At 55.5% G+C, this 12896-nt stretch overlaps 1 protein-coding gene across 9 annotated transcripts in view; it reads right to left on the bottom strand.

Annotated features, from left to right (window-relative positions):
* Positions 1-264: 264 nt before the first annotated feature.
* TFAP4 (transcription factor AP-4) overlaps positions 265-12896 on the bottom strand; it is a 38244-nt gene continuing 25612 nt past the window's right edge. For 8 of the 9 annotated variants that reach the window (XM_036309198.1, XM_036309195.1, XM_036309199.1 and 5 more), the window contains 6 exons: positions 4747-4912; positions 4532-4630; positions 3944-4114; positions 3130-3267; positions 2229-2384; positions 265-787 (listed from right to left, as the gene is read on the bottom strand). In XM_036309198.1, coding sequence (XP_036165091.1) covers positions 593-787; positions 2229-2384; positions 3130-3267; positions 3944-4114; positions 4532-4630; positions 4747-4821 — 834 coding nt within the window. In that variant the 5' untranslated portion in view covers positions 4822-4912 and the 3' untranslated portion in view covers positions 265-592. The remainder of the gene's footprint in view (positions 788-2228; positions 2385-3129; positions 3268-3943; positions 4115-4531; positions 4631-4746; positions 4913-12896) is intronic. The other variant, XM_036309194.1, reaches the window with a different exon arrangement.

The following is a 12896-nucleotide window of genomic DNA, read 5'->3' as shown; positions in this document are numbered from 1 at the left end:
GGCGGTGGAGAGTGGCAAATCCTAGTGCTGAGGTGGGGCAGGGATGGAAGGGCAGGGCAAAAGGGCAGCAGCAAACCCCAACGGAGAAGCAACTTCCACCCCAGACCCCCAGAGAGTCCTGACCCAGCCAGACCCCCAACCCATTAAGTGCTTAGAGAAAGAAGAAAACCAAAAAGAGGAGGGAAGGGGGAGTTAGAAACTAACGGTCACAGAGCTGGCTCTGGGGAAGGCAGAAATACGTTGGGGTTTTGATTTTCCCTGTTCTTAAAAACATGTTTAATGAAAAAAAAAAAATGCTTTTTGGCAGAGAGAGGCCAGGCACCTCAAGTGTCAGCTTCCCCAGCCCCCCCGGGTGAGGCCCAGCCCCAGGTGTCCCGGTGCTCCCACAACACCCACCACCCCAGCCCCCAGTACCTCAGGTTGGGTGGCCTTCACTCAAAGGTTGACTTACAGTATTGAAAAAGAGGTCATAAAAGAGACCCAAATGACATTGTAATTTTGTAAAAATTCCTCACTCGCTGGCCCGCGTGTATTCCTGTTGCTGCCCCGGCCCCCTCTAACCCCAAGAAGGGAGAGGAGGGCTGGGGGGTGGTCAGGGAAGCCCCCCAGGCCCAGCCGGCTCCTCCCGACTCTGGTCCATGGTGTCGCTGTCCGAGGCCTCCGAATCGGAGGCAGTGTCAGAGGCCTGGGCCTCCGGGCAGCTCCGGACTGGCTTCACAATTACAGCTCGCCGCTGCTCCTCCTCCTGCTCCTGCCTTTCCTGGGTGCCCTCGATGTGCTGGATCGCCTGGGGGGACAGGCTGTGGTGAGGATGGCTGGAGGGACACAGCCAGCCACTATCTCCCCTCACACACACACACGCACACACACACGCACACCAGAAAGGTCCAGAAATAAGTCTGGTAGAGCAGCAGGTGGCCTGCCAGAGCAGCAGGCAGCCCGCCAGAGTCAGAGTTAGTAAACCCCTTTGCTGAGCTGAAAAACCCCTTGGAGATGACAGTGCAGGTCTGCTTGGAGGTCACCAGCATCTTTCACTTATTTATATATTTCAAAGTTGGCCTGTTCACTGATAAAAGGTCTTTGTTATTAATTTCACTATTCAATTTGCTGGAATTATGTGCAACTAAAGGTCCAGGGATTAATGGACTTTTTTTGGTCTAGTTGTTTATTTCTTTTACTAGAGGCCCTTGAGGTCCCTTGGCCTGGCCTGCACCCTCTCACAATCCGGGACCCCTTGGGAGATGTCAGACTGCTGGTTTCGGCCTGATCCCCGCAGGCCAGGCCGAGGGACCCCACCGGTGCATGAATCCGTGCACCAGGCCTCTAGTCTATATATATAAAAGCCTAATATGCAAAGTGTCCCCTTGGGAGTTTGACCAACCAGGAGTTCCATCACTCGCTATGACATGCACTGACCACCAGGGGGCGGAATGGAACAAAGGAAGGCCCCGGCCGGAGGAAGGGAGGTCCCAGCCAGTGGCCGGCAGCTGCTAGGGACCCTACCCACGCACGATTTCATGCACTGGGCCTCTAGTATGTAAGATCTTTGGTTAATCTCTTCCCACCCTCCCTCCTCGACCCTTCCCTCTGAGATCATCAGTCTGTTCCATGTTTCCATGCCTGTGCATTGAGCATCTGCCCCCTGGTGGTCAGTGCACATCATAGCTACCGGTCGAACGGTCGAACGGTCGAACGGTCGAACAGTCGCTTAGGCTTTTATATATAGAGATGATGCCACTGGACTCCCCAGGGGTCTCTGCCCCAGGCTGCGCACAGCAGTGACTTTGGACCTGACGCACAGAGCTGTCACCTCTGTAGGAGGCTTAACTGTCACCCTCCCTGCCATTGCCACCTCCATCCCCATCTCAGGTCCTAGGAGATGGAGATGAAAGGAAGTTCTGGACCAAGAGCTGGATGTAGGAATTCTGGAAGCCGGGAGCTCTGGTAGCGAAAGACCCTCTCAACAAACCCCACGTGGAGGGAAGGAACAAGGTTTTCCGGGGCAGCCTGTCCCCCATCTCTACCCCTCACCTTCACAGAGTTCCCCCTCCAATCCCTGCAAAGAGAGAGGGAGACTCGGGGATGGAGACACACACACCCAGCTTCCCAGCCTTCCCCCACACAAGCCCTGTCTCATTCCCCTTCAGTTCCTGCTTTCTAATGTCTCCCAAAGGGCCTATTCCCAGAGGACAACCCTGACATGCTGCCTCCTTCCCGAGACCAGGTACCTGCACGATGGTGTCCAGATTTTGCCGGGACGTGGAAACAGAGTTGATGACCGAGGAGGGGCCCATGGTGACGACGTTGATGTGGTGGGAGGGAGGGGGTGGCGGTGCCGGCACGATCACCGTGGGGTGGTGGGTGGGGGCCGGAGGGGGCAGGAGCTGTGAGACAGAGGCTCTCAGTCTTTCTCCAAAGGTTCAGGAAGCTCCCCCTTCCCTTCGGGAGGTCACAGAGGGTGTAGGATGCCCTCCAAACCCATCTCCCTCTGCCCATTGCTTCGAGACAGCCTCTGCCAACCACTGATAGGAGGCCAGCCAGTTTGGCCGCCCTTATTTTAAGCAGCAAAGAAAAGGCAGCCTAAAGAGGGGCTCCCAGACATCCAAGAACTTGTGGCCCCTTCACTGTCCAGCACCAAGCAAGCACTCCAACATCTAATGCAATGGTGGTCAGGAAGACAGATTTTGGATTTAGACAGCCACGGTTCAAGTTATTTAGCCTTTCTGTGCCTCACTTTCCTGATCAGTAGAACAGCCTCAAAGGGCTTCTACAAGGATTCATGTAATACTGTCTATAAGATACCTGGGAACCAAGAATGTCTGCATTATTACGATGTAGGCCAGTGATGGCAAACCTATGACACGTGTGTCAGAGGTGACAGGCAAGCTCATTTTTTTGGTTGATTTTTCTTTGTTAAATGGCATTTAAATAATTAAAATAAATATCAAAAATATAACTCTTTGTTTTACTATGGTTGCAAATATCAAAAAATTTCTATATGTGACACGGCACCAGAGTTAAGTTACGGTTTTTCAAAATGCTGACACGCCGAGCTCAAAAGGTTCGCCATCACTGATGTAGGCCCTGCCCTGCCAGAGCCCACAGCCCCGCGCGAGGCCACCTGCCCACCTGGGTCCGCAGGTGCTGCTCCCGCTCCAGCTTCTCCTGGTGCAGCAGTCGCACCTGCTCTTGCTGCTGCTGCAGCTGCACCTGCTGTGCAATCACCTTGAGCTTCTCAGGGTACATGTGGGCCTCCAACGAGCGAACCTGAGGGGAGAGCAGGCTCAGGGCAGGGCCCGGACCACACCCTTGCACCACCTCCAGTGCCGGGCCCTCAGGGCTGCCGAGGCCAGCCACCCCATGCTCTACCCTTGCCAAACAGGCCATTCTCTCCTGCTACCAACCCCAGCCGGAGCCTGTCATCCTGGAGGAGACCAAAGTCCTACCATAGCCCACCAGGCCCTTTCTGACTCATCTCTCCTGCCATGACCTCCCTCATGCCATCTCCCTCACTCCTTCACTCCCTCCCTGCAGCCTCAGGGCTTTGCTCATGCTCTTCCTTCTGCCTGGAGTACCCTTCTCCCCTCTCTGCCTGGTTAATTGTGAGACGGGACCCACCCCTGGCCAACCTCCCACCCTCGGCTCAAGTCTCTTTGACAGAGAAGCTGTGGGGCAGAAGCAGTCCAAATCCCCTCGCAATGCCCATGCTTCCTGCAGGACCTTTTTCACAGCTGCATTTTTACAGTGTAAGGTCCTTTGACTAATCCTCCTACCCAACCCAGATGGTGACCCTGAGGGCAGGTACCTACCTGGTTCAATCCCCAGTGGACCCCCACCCCCTATTCCTAAACCTGACACAAAGCAGGTGCTCCAGGGAAGCAGGGACAGGGGGAAAGGGAGAGAGGGACTGGAAACCCCCACCCCACCCACCTGCCTGCCTTACCTGCTCCTCCAGCATCATGCGCACCGAGCGCTCCTTGTCCAGCTGCTGCCGCAGCTCAATCATCTCCCGCCGTAGATCTTCCGCCTTTTCATCCTCCCAGATGTCTGGTGAGCCGATGCCCTCGTCCTTGTCCTCTGCCCGCCGCCGCTTGGGGGATGAGCCGCTCAGCTCCTGGGGACCCCAAGGAGTTGGTGAGTGTGCCTTGACACCCTCGTATCACCACCATCAATGGGGAAGTTGGAGAGCTCCATCACAGACCCCCAAAGCTGTCAACCCAGGTGCTCTGGGCACTGGGAGCCCCACTCTGCAAATCCAACCATGGCCACAGGCTGGAAACAGAGGCAGAATGGACCTGCTTGCCAAAAGTCACCCGGTTCCTCTCAGAGCCACTCAACTCCACTTCATGGATGGGTAAACTAAAGCTCAGGCAGGAAGGCAAGTACCTAAAGTAGGCATGTCAGTGGGGAAGGTGGGACCTGTAGCCTCAGAGTCCCAGGCCAGTGGTGAGCCCAGACATGCCCATGCCAGGGAGAGGGAGCCAGGAGGAGGACAGGTGTTGAGGTGACGGGAGGCCTCTGCAGGTGCTACCTGGATGAAGCGCTTGAGCTGTGTGTTCTGCTGCAGAAGCCTGGTCTTCTCCTGCTCCAAGGAGAAGATGTACTCCGCCGTCTGCTGGAGAATGGCTGCCTAAGGGTAGGAGGGACAAGTCAGGGGCCCAGCTGGCTGCGTCTACTGAAGCTCACTTCCTTCTCCCTGCTTGAGCCCACCTCCTCCTCCAGGAAGCCCTCCCAGCCCTCGCCCACCTTGCTGAGCTTCTCTCCATCTGTGTGGGGGATGAGGGTCTTGAGGGACTGGAAGCCTGCATTTATGCTCTGCATGCGCCTCCGCTCGTTGCTGTTGGCAATCTCCCTCCGAATCCGCCGCTCCTGGTCCCGCTGAGTCTCAGGGGTCAGTGGAATGTTGGCAAGACTGCCAGGGAAGGCAGGGACATGCTCAGGCTAGGTGTCCTCCATGCCCTGTCCCCAAAGGGCCCCTGTCTTTAACAGTTCATCTCCAGAGGACCCTGGGTGTAACTTGCATTTCTATTTCTGCAAAGGACGCCAAACCTGAATCCTACACCCCAGCAGATCAGGAGGGTGATGGAATAGCGTGCTCTGTGATACCTGGGTATCAAAGTCGCTGTGCATACCCCAGGTCCCAGCCCCAGTGTCTGGCCAACAGGTCTGAGTGGCCCAAAGCCTACACGGCTAGCTAGAATCCCTGTGATTCTGAGGCAGGTGGACCCAGGTGACGATTGGAGACACCTGCTCCTGGGGCTCCTCTGAGCTTCTTGCTATGCACCTGGACCACCTCCTTCAGGGTCACAGGCTTGAGGCTGAAGAAGACATCATTACTCCCTTTGAGTCCCCACAGCCACATCTCCAGCCACAAGCTCCTATGCAAGCCCCCAGCTACCCTGCATTGAGACTTCAAAGACAAGACAGCACTCACTCCAGGGAAGGGATGCCAAGCCAACCACCCCTAGGGACAGTTCTCCATGCACACGTACTCCAAGAGGCAGACCACCCTGGGCCAGAGAAACAAGGCTCCCAGCATGCAATGAGCAATGTTATTGCCTATTATGCGATTGCATCTTGTAGGAGTAGCAGCCTGTGGGTTGAGAGAGAAGGCAGCCAGTGGAAGGGAGTGAGGCTGTGGGCTGAGAGGCAATGGTAGACAGAGACGACAACAGGGACTGCGGGCCCAAAGCCACTGCTCCCAAGGGGTGGGCCTATGTGTGGCCTCCTCCTTCCCAGCCTGCTGCTGCAACACCCCCCGCCCCTGGCTTGATGGCTTCCAGATGCTAGGCTCCCAGAAGAGGCCACTGGCCCCACCCAAAGCCACAGCCTTGGTTTCTTCCTGATGTGCGCCCCCCCTCCCCCGGGGTGACTGGTCCAAGCCTGGGCTCACACCCTTGGGTCTGAGGTAATGGGGAAAGGACTCTGGGCAGCCCGTTCGCACAGATGGGGAGCCTGGGCTCAAAGAGGTGCCTGGTTCAGCTCCCCTACTATGCCAGGCCCCCACGCCCAGCCCCAGGCAGAAAGGAATCTACATGAAAATCAAGAAGGAAACACATCTTCAACAGCTGGAGACAGCTGAGGCCCTTCCTGGCCCCACAGCCCACCCCATCTGTCCCACCTCAGCTCCCTGCAGGACCCTGGATTTGTCCTTGCCCCTTCCTGTGCCTCAGCCTTTCCCGACAGAGGGTCGTCATCTGGGGATGAGCCAGGAGCGGGCTCTACGTCAGCTGCTGCTCAGGGTCGAGACAAGACCTCTCCTCCACCAGTTCCCCCAGGGCCTCCCTGGGCCCCCTCCCACAGAGGGCAAGGCCTCATAATGTCAGTCTGTAAAGGGGGTCCATGACCCCCACTTTATAGATGGGGCTTAGGGCCCACAGAGGGGAGGAACACCGTTTTAAAGTCAGACAGCCAGGTACCTGGGGGCACCTCACTTCTCCCAGTTTCCCTGCCCTGCAGTGGAGGTGACTCATGTGGCCAGAGTGGATGCAGGTCAGAGACCTGATATGCAGAGGTGTGCCTGACCTTCGGGGGAAGGTGGGTTAGAACGGAGTCCAGGCTCCTGGGCCTGGCAGTGCCTTCCAGAAGCCCTATGACGGGTGGATTAAAGTCGGGAATCTTTGGGGCAAGAAAAGATGGAGAGAAACATGCATAGGAAGCCAAACCACCGGGTGACTCGGTCTGGCAACATCATCCTCCCCCTCGGGAGTGACAGAAGGAAAGAACCCCACTCACCCAGTCCCTGGGTTTCCCCTGGTGATGCCCAAAGGCTAGAACAGATCAAAGTAATAAGGAGCCAAACAGGAGCCCCACGTCCACCCTTGAGCCACCTGGAGGCTCACCTGGAGGACCTAGCAACAGAGTAATAAGGTGTGGGTGGTTTTTTAAGTCTTTTTAAAGTTTTTGCTATAATGTGCTAAGGACTCATTTTGTCGGAATTTTCTCATTGAATTGTCATAATCTTCCTCCGAGTTGTGTGGCCCATAATTCCTGTGTGGGATGACGACACAAAGGATTGGAAAAGATCTAGCTCAGCAAGTGTTGGGGCTGGGACTGGAACCTGGATCCCAGGACCCTGCCATGAGCCCTCAGAGGTCTCGCCACGGAGTGGACCGGGCTCTGCCCTGTCCCAGAGCAGCGCACCCCAACAGGCAGGTGACCGTTACTCCTGTAGAAAGGACCAAGCACGGGTATGCCCTGCCATCATGTCCACTATTAGCATTCACCGAACTTTTTTACATATTTCCCTCCGACTCTCACAGAAACCCAGCGAGGTGGCTGCATCATCCTATTGCAATGAGGAGTCCAGGGTCCTGTGCGGGGAAGGGACATGCCCAGGGTCAGGCAGCCAGACCAGGGAGCAGCAGGCACCAAGCTCACACTCTCCTTCCCCACCAGCTGACAGCACCCTCTACGATGGCTCACACATAGCCCATTGTTTATCAGAGCCCTGTGTATGGCAGCAAGAGGCAGCACCCCAAGACCCTCTGACTCCTGCCCCCCAAGCCAGCTCATCTGCCCATGAAATCTCAGCTCTGGGGAGCCAACCCTCTGCCTCTCCCATCTCCTCAGGACGTCCACAAACTGAGGAGACCAAAGAAGACTGCAGAAACCAGTCTTCTGGTTTGGCTTCCCAGGGACATTTCTCAAGTGGAAGTTCCCAGAGGGCACGGGGCGGGGCAGTGTGCAGGGGCCTATGTTGTCTCCTGCTCATTGAAAGCCGCCAGCCTGCCTCTTCCAGATGTTCCATCCTGTCCTCTTCAACACCAAATCCATCAGCCCAGCCTCCTGGCTCAGGAACCGGCTGCTGGTTAAGCCAGTGCAGACTTAAGTCCCAGAAAAGACTTCTTCCTGGTGGGGACCTGGGCTGCCACCAAGACTTTCCCATTCACTCACCTAAATGGTCTTGGAAATACCGACTGACCATTTATTTTTCTTTTCTTTTTTAAAATATATTTTTATTGATTCCCAAAAAGGGAGAGCGAGATAGAAACATCCATGATGAGAGAGAATCATCGATCGGCTGGCTGCCTCCTGCAGGCCCCACATGGGATGGAGCCCACAACCCAGGCATGTACCCTGACCAGGAATCAAACTGTTACCTCCTGGTGTACAGGTCGATGCTCAACCACTGAGCCAAGCTGTCAGGCTACTTTTATTTTTCTTTTTTTTTTTTATGTATTTATTGCTTTTAGAGGGAAGGAGGGAGAGAGGAAGAGAGGGAGGGAGGGAGGAACGTCTATTGGCTGCCTCCTGCACGCCCTCTGCTGGAGATCAAGCCCACAAACGAGGTATGTGCTCAGACTGGGAATCAACCAGCCACCTCTCAGTGCACAGGTCCAGGCTCAACCAACTCAGCCACACAGGCCAGGGCCAAATGCCAGTTTCTTTCATAGATGCAACTAACCAGGGGTGCTGCCCAACCAGGAGTTCTGATTGGTGGAATGCTGCCTAACCAGGGATTCTGATTGCTGGAGTGATGGCCAACCAGGGGCTCCAATAAAGGATGACTAATTGGAATTACCAGCTAATACTACAAATGCATTAAAGCATTTTTGCATTTCTTTCAGAGTTCTGCAGAAGTAAACACAACTTACAGTAACTGTAAAAGTCCTCCACACCTCCCCATCAACTTCAGAGCCCCCAAGTGGGCAACAAAGGTGGCCTGGTCCACTAACACCAAATATCTTTTACTTCTCTCCCTCCCCAAATGCCCAGGGACTGCCTTGCCTCAGGAATAAGGGAGAGCACCTGCCAAGAAACAGTTTGGGTACCAGCCTCAGGTGCCAAGACCAGAGCGGCCCACCCACTACCAGAGTACCTTCAGAACGCCCCCCGGGAACACCACCAGCATCCCAACCAGAGGCTCAGGGCAGGGAGCACACTCTTAAAGTCTAGATCCTGTCCTGTACCTGTCCCTCTCTCTCAGTCCAAGGGCAGTAAGTACCCCCATCCTCCTTGGACACCCCTGTCGGGCTCCAGCCTCAAATTAGCCACTGACAACTCTCATGTCACACTGTCCCGAAGTCATTCACACACCTGCCACTCAACAACTATACAATCAGAGGTGAGAGACCCACCCAGGATTTCTGCCATAATCCAAAGGACAGGAGGGAGGACGACAACCCTCACCAAGGATGCCCAAGGTGCTCATCCTTCTCTCCGCAGCAGGTACTGAAGCAGCCTGGGGCCCTCACCCATCCCAGCTGTTTCTATCCATAGACCCGCCACTCCAACCAGCCTGCCACTCCTGCCCTCAGTCCCAGACACACCACATCCAGGCTGTTCCCATCAGAAACACCTCCTCCTCACAGCTTCTCCAGCCCCTCAGTGGGTTCAAGTGCAAATTTACTAACCGTAGGACCCCAAGCTTAGCCACGTCATCTATCAAAGCCCGTCTCCCCATCTGTAATTTGGGGAAATACTGCCTCACTTCACAGGGCCATAGTGAAGTTTAAAAGTGGAGAAAAGAGAGAGACTGAGGACAACAAGATGCCTTATTTTTCCAGGGTTCATACCCAGGACTCCAGGAGAGCCCCTGGACAACTCTAAGAGACTGCAAACTCAGGGCAGAGGCCAGTTCTGGTTCTCTGTGATATCCTCAACACTGGCACCAAGTAGATGCCTTGTAAATACTAGATCAGGGACCCAACACATTCAAAAGCCCCTAATTGATTTCTAACTTCTAAGAGCAATTTGTCTCTTTCCCCACTGAGGCAGTCCCTAAACTCCTGCTTCTCAGAGTTTTAGAACCTTTTTTGTTGTTAATCCTCACCCAAGGATATTTTCCCCCTTGATTTTTAGAGAGTGGAATGGCAGGAGGAACTGGGGAGAAACATCGATGTGAGAGAGACACGTCAATTGGTTGCCTCCCACATGCGCCCCGACTTGGGCCGGAGATCGAACCTGCAACCCAAATATGTGCCCTTAACCGGGAATCAAACCCAAGACCCTTCAGGCCAACACCTAACTACTTAGCAACACTGGCCAGGGCTTTTTTTTTTTTTTTTTTTAAGACAGAAACATTGATTTGTTTTCCCACTTATGCTTTCATTGGCTGATTCTTGTATGTGCACTGACTGGGAATCAAACCCAAAACCTTGGTAGATCAGGATGATGCTCTAACCAACTTAGCTACCCGGACAGGGCTGAGAGCCATTTTAACTACCAAGCACTTTCCTTCTGTGTAGCCACAGTTCAAGGTGCTCCATTTTACAGAGGCTGCGAGCAGTTAAGTGAGAGGTCCCAAACTACAAGCTTGTGAGGATCCTGCTGTGCAGTGCCAGGGGAGGGGGGGTGGGGGGGGGGTGCGTGGGGGCAGGGCGGGCAGGGCTAGAGAGAGGGTCCCTCTGAAGAGGCAGCGAGCCCTCCTAGTCCAAAGAATGGACGAAGTCTACCAGTCTGAAAAGTGAGTCCATCTGGCCAGAAGATCCTGTCCGACCCACAACCTCGATCTTCTACAGGTCTCCGACCTTACCCCACAATCCCTTCTAAAAATGAACAAACCGCCCTAATCGGTTTGGCTCTGTGGAAAGAGCGTCACCTGCGGACTGAAGGGTCCCAGGTTCAATTCCGGTCGGGGGCATGTACCTTGGTTGCGGGCACATCCCCAGTAGGGGGTGTGCAGGAGGCAGCTGATTGATGTTTCTCTCTCATCAACATTTCTAACTCTCTATCCCTCTCCCTTCCCCTCTGTAAAAAATCAATAAAATATATTTAAAAAGTAAAATAAATAAAATAAAAATGAACAAACGGCCTCACCAGTTTGGATCAGTGGATAGAGCACTGGCCTGCAGACTGAAGGGTCCCAGGTTCAATTCCAATCAAGGGCATGTACTTCAATTGCAGGCTTCTCCACGGCCCAAGCCCTGGTCGAGTCTCGTGCAGGAGGCAACCAATCGATGTGTTTCTCTCACATCAATATTTCTCTCTGTTTTTCCCTCTCTCTTGCACTCTCTCTAAAAATCAATGGAAAAATATCCTCGGGTGAGGATTAAAAATAAATAAATAAAGTGCTAAATTGGTAAAAATAAACAAATAATAAATAAGTAAAAATGAACAAACCTAGAGGCCCCAACTCCACACCCAGTGCGCAGGCTGACAAGTGTCTCCCAGCGAGGCAGGCTGAGGATGCCCCATGCCCAGCCCTGTGGGGAGTCCTGCCACCTTAAGCACTTGGCCCCTGGGGGACAAATGGACTCCTCCAAAGGGGGGCTAGGGACAGTGTGAAGCAGGATCCACTGCGCCAAGCCTGCCCAGGCTCAGGACTGGCAATGTCCTCTCTAGCATCTGGAGCAGCTCAACCCTTCCCCCCCTGCCCAGCCCTCCTCTCGGCTACCGGCAGTGTCTTTTCAGGAGGGGCTAAGAACAGAGACTAAGGGCAGGGCCCTGGGATCAGGGTTAAAGTCCCAGCCCCACCACTTGCTGTAACTGTTCCCCCTCCAAGTCTGCGTCCTCATCCCACACAGGAACCGTAAGGCTACTTAACTCAGGAGGCTGACAACTCAATTAAGAAAATCTAGCTAAACAAGTCCTATAGACCTATAGTAAGAGCTCCAGAATATTTTTTTTAATGTTTTACAGCTGGGACCCCCCAGGCAGCCAACACTCAGGGGGGCCCTGCTAGCTGCAACCCACCAACTGGCCCAGCCTGCCTGTATTGAGAGTCCAGGTGAGAGCGAAGTTGAGGGGTGTGGGGGTGGTAGTACATGTGCAGCAACCTTCCCCCCAACCCGCAGCGCCTGGTATTCACCAGCCTGGGCCACACCATCTGGGGCTCCACCTCCCTCAATATCCACGCCTTGCCTTCCCTGGCAGCAGAGCACGTGGCCTCAACCCTAGGGAGCCATTTCCCTCCTAGAGCAGTGCCTCAGGAAAGAGACTGCAAATCCCGAACTTGGGCACGCGGAGGGAACCCCCCACGAAGCTCTGCCGTCCCCCGGGTGGTGTTCAGGATACAGATGGCCAGGCCCTCCCTTCTAGCTATCGGAGTTGCGGACATCGGCATTTTAACAAGTGTCCAGGGTGATTCTGGTGGGAGTGGCCCGTGAAGGCATCACCCTTTGTAAAAGGTGGATCTGGAGCAACCGGGTCAAACTAGTAAAGTGGCTTCTTCTAACAACCCGGGTCCAATTTGCAAAGTAGCGGAGAGCCGCAGACCTCGGACCACCCACCCGCTCACCCCGCGGGGAGACCTGCCGCTTTCGCTTTATGGCTCGGGGAAGAACGTGCGATGGGAGGGAAAGTCTGCGGTAGAGACCTACGTGCAGGGTCTGCTGAGACTCGGCTCGGCTTCTGGTACCCACTACCCCAAACGCTCCCCCACCTGGCCTGCCTCGCCCATCCCGCCAGCAGAGGCTGAGCTTTGTGCGGGGAAAAGCGTGGCCCGGGCGCGCCTACAACTCCCACAATGCCGCACCGGAGGGTCGCGGGGAACTACAGCTCCCGCGAGGCGGCGCGCCGAGGTCCGCCTACTCCAAGAGGGCTGCAGAGTCACGTCCAGGCCTCGCTAGTAAACAGCGCCCGGGCGGCCAGCGAGCAAGCAGCGGCCGCAGCGTGCCCGGGTCCGCGGCGCTCCCGGCTCGCCGCGCGAGTCCCTAGGGTCCCACCCACCCCTCTACCCCTGTGCGAGCACACCCCCGCCGCAGCACTCAGTCGGGCAAACAGGCACACCACCCGGCTCCCCGCCCCCCCCCCCCCACGCCCCGAGCCGCGGCGTGGCTGCATTGTAGCTGCCCACCCGCGGCCCCCCGCGCGCCCCGGGGCCCCCAGACCCCCTTGGAGGGGATGCCCAGAGACAGCGAGGAAGGAGGGAAAGGAAGGAAGCCAATGCGGGAGGGGGGGAGGAGGACGCGCGGGGTGGGGAGGGAAGCCACCAGCACCAAGCATGGCCGGGA

Source organism: Myotis myotis, unplaced genomic scaffold, assembly GCF_014108235.1.
Source record: "Myotis myotis isolate mMyoMyo1 unplaced genomic scaffold, mMyoMyo1.p scaffold_m19_p_5, whole genome shotgun sequence".
In the NCBI taxonomy this organism is placed as follows: Eukaryota; Metazoa; Chordata; class Mammalia; order Chiroptera; family Vespertilionidae; genus Myotis; species Myotis myotis.
The sequence above is the reverse complement of the archived record's forward strand: the minus strand, read 5'-3'. Positions and strand labels throughout refer to the sequence as shown.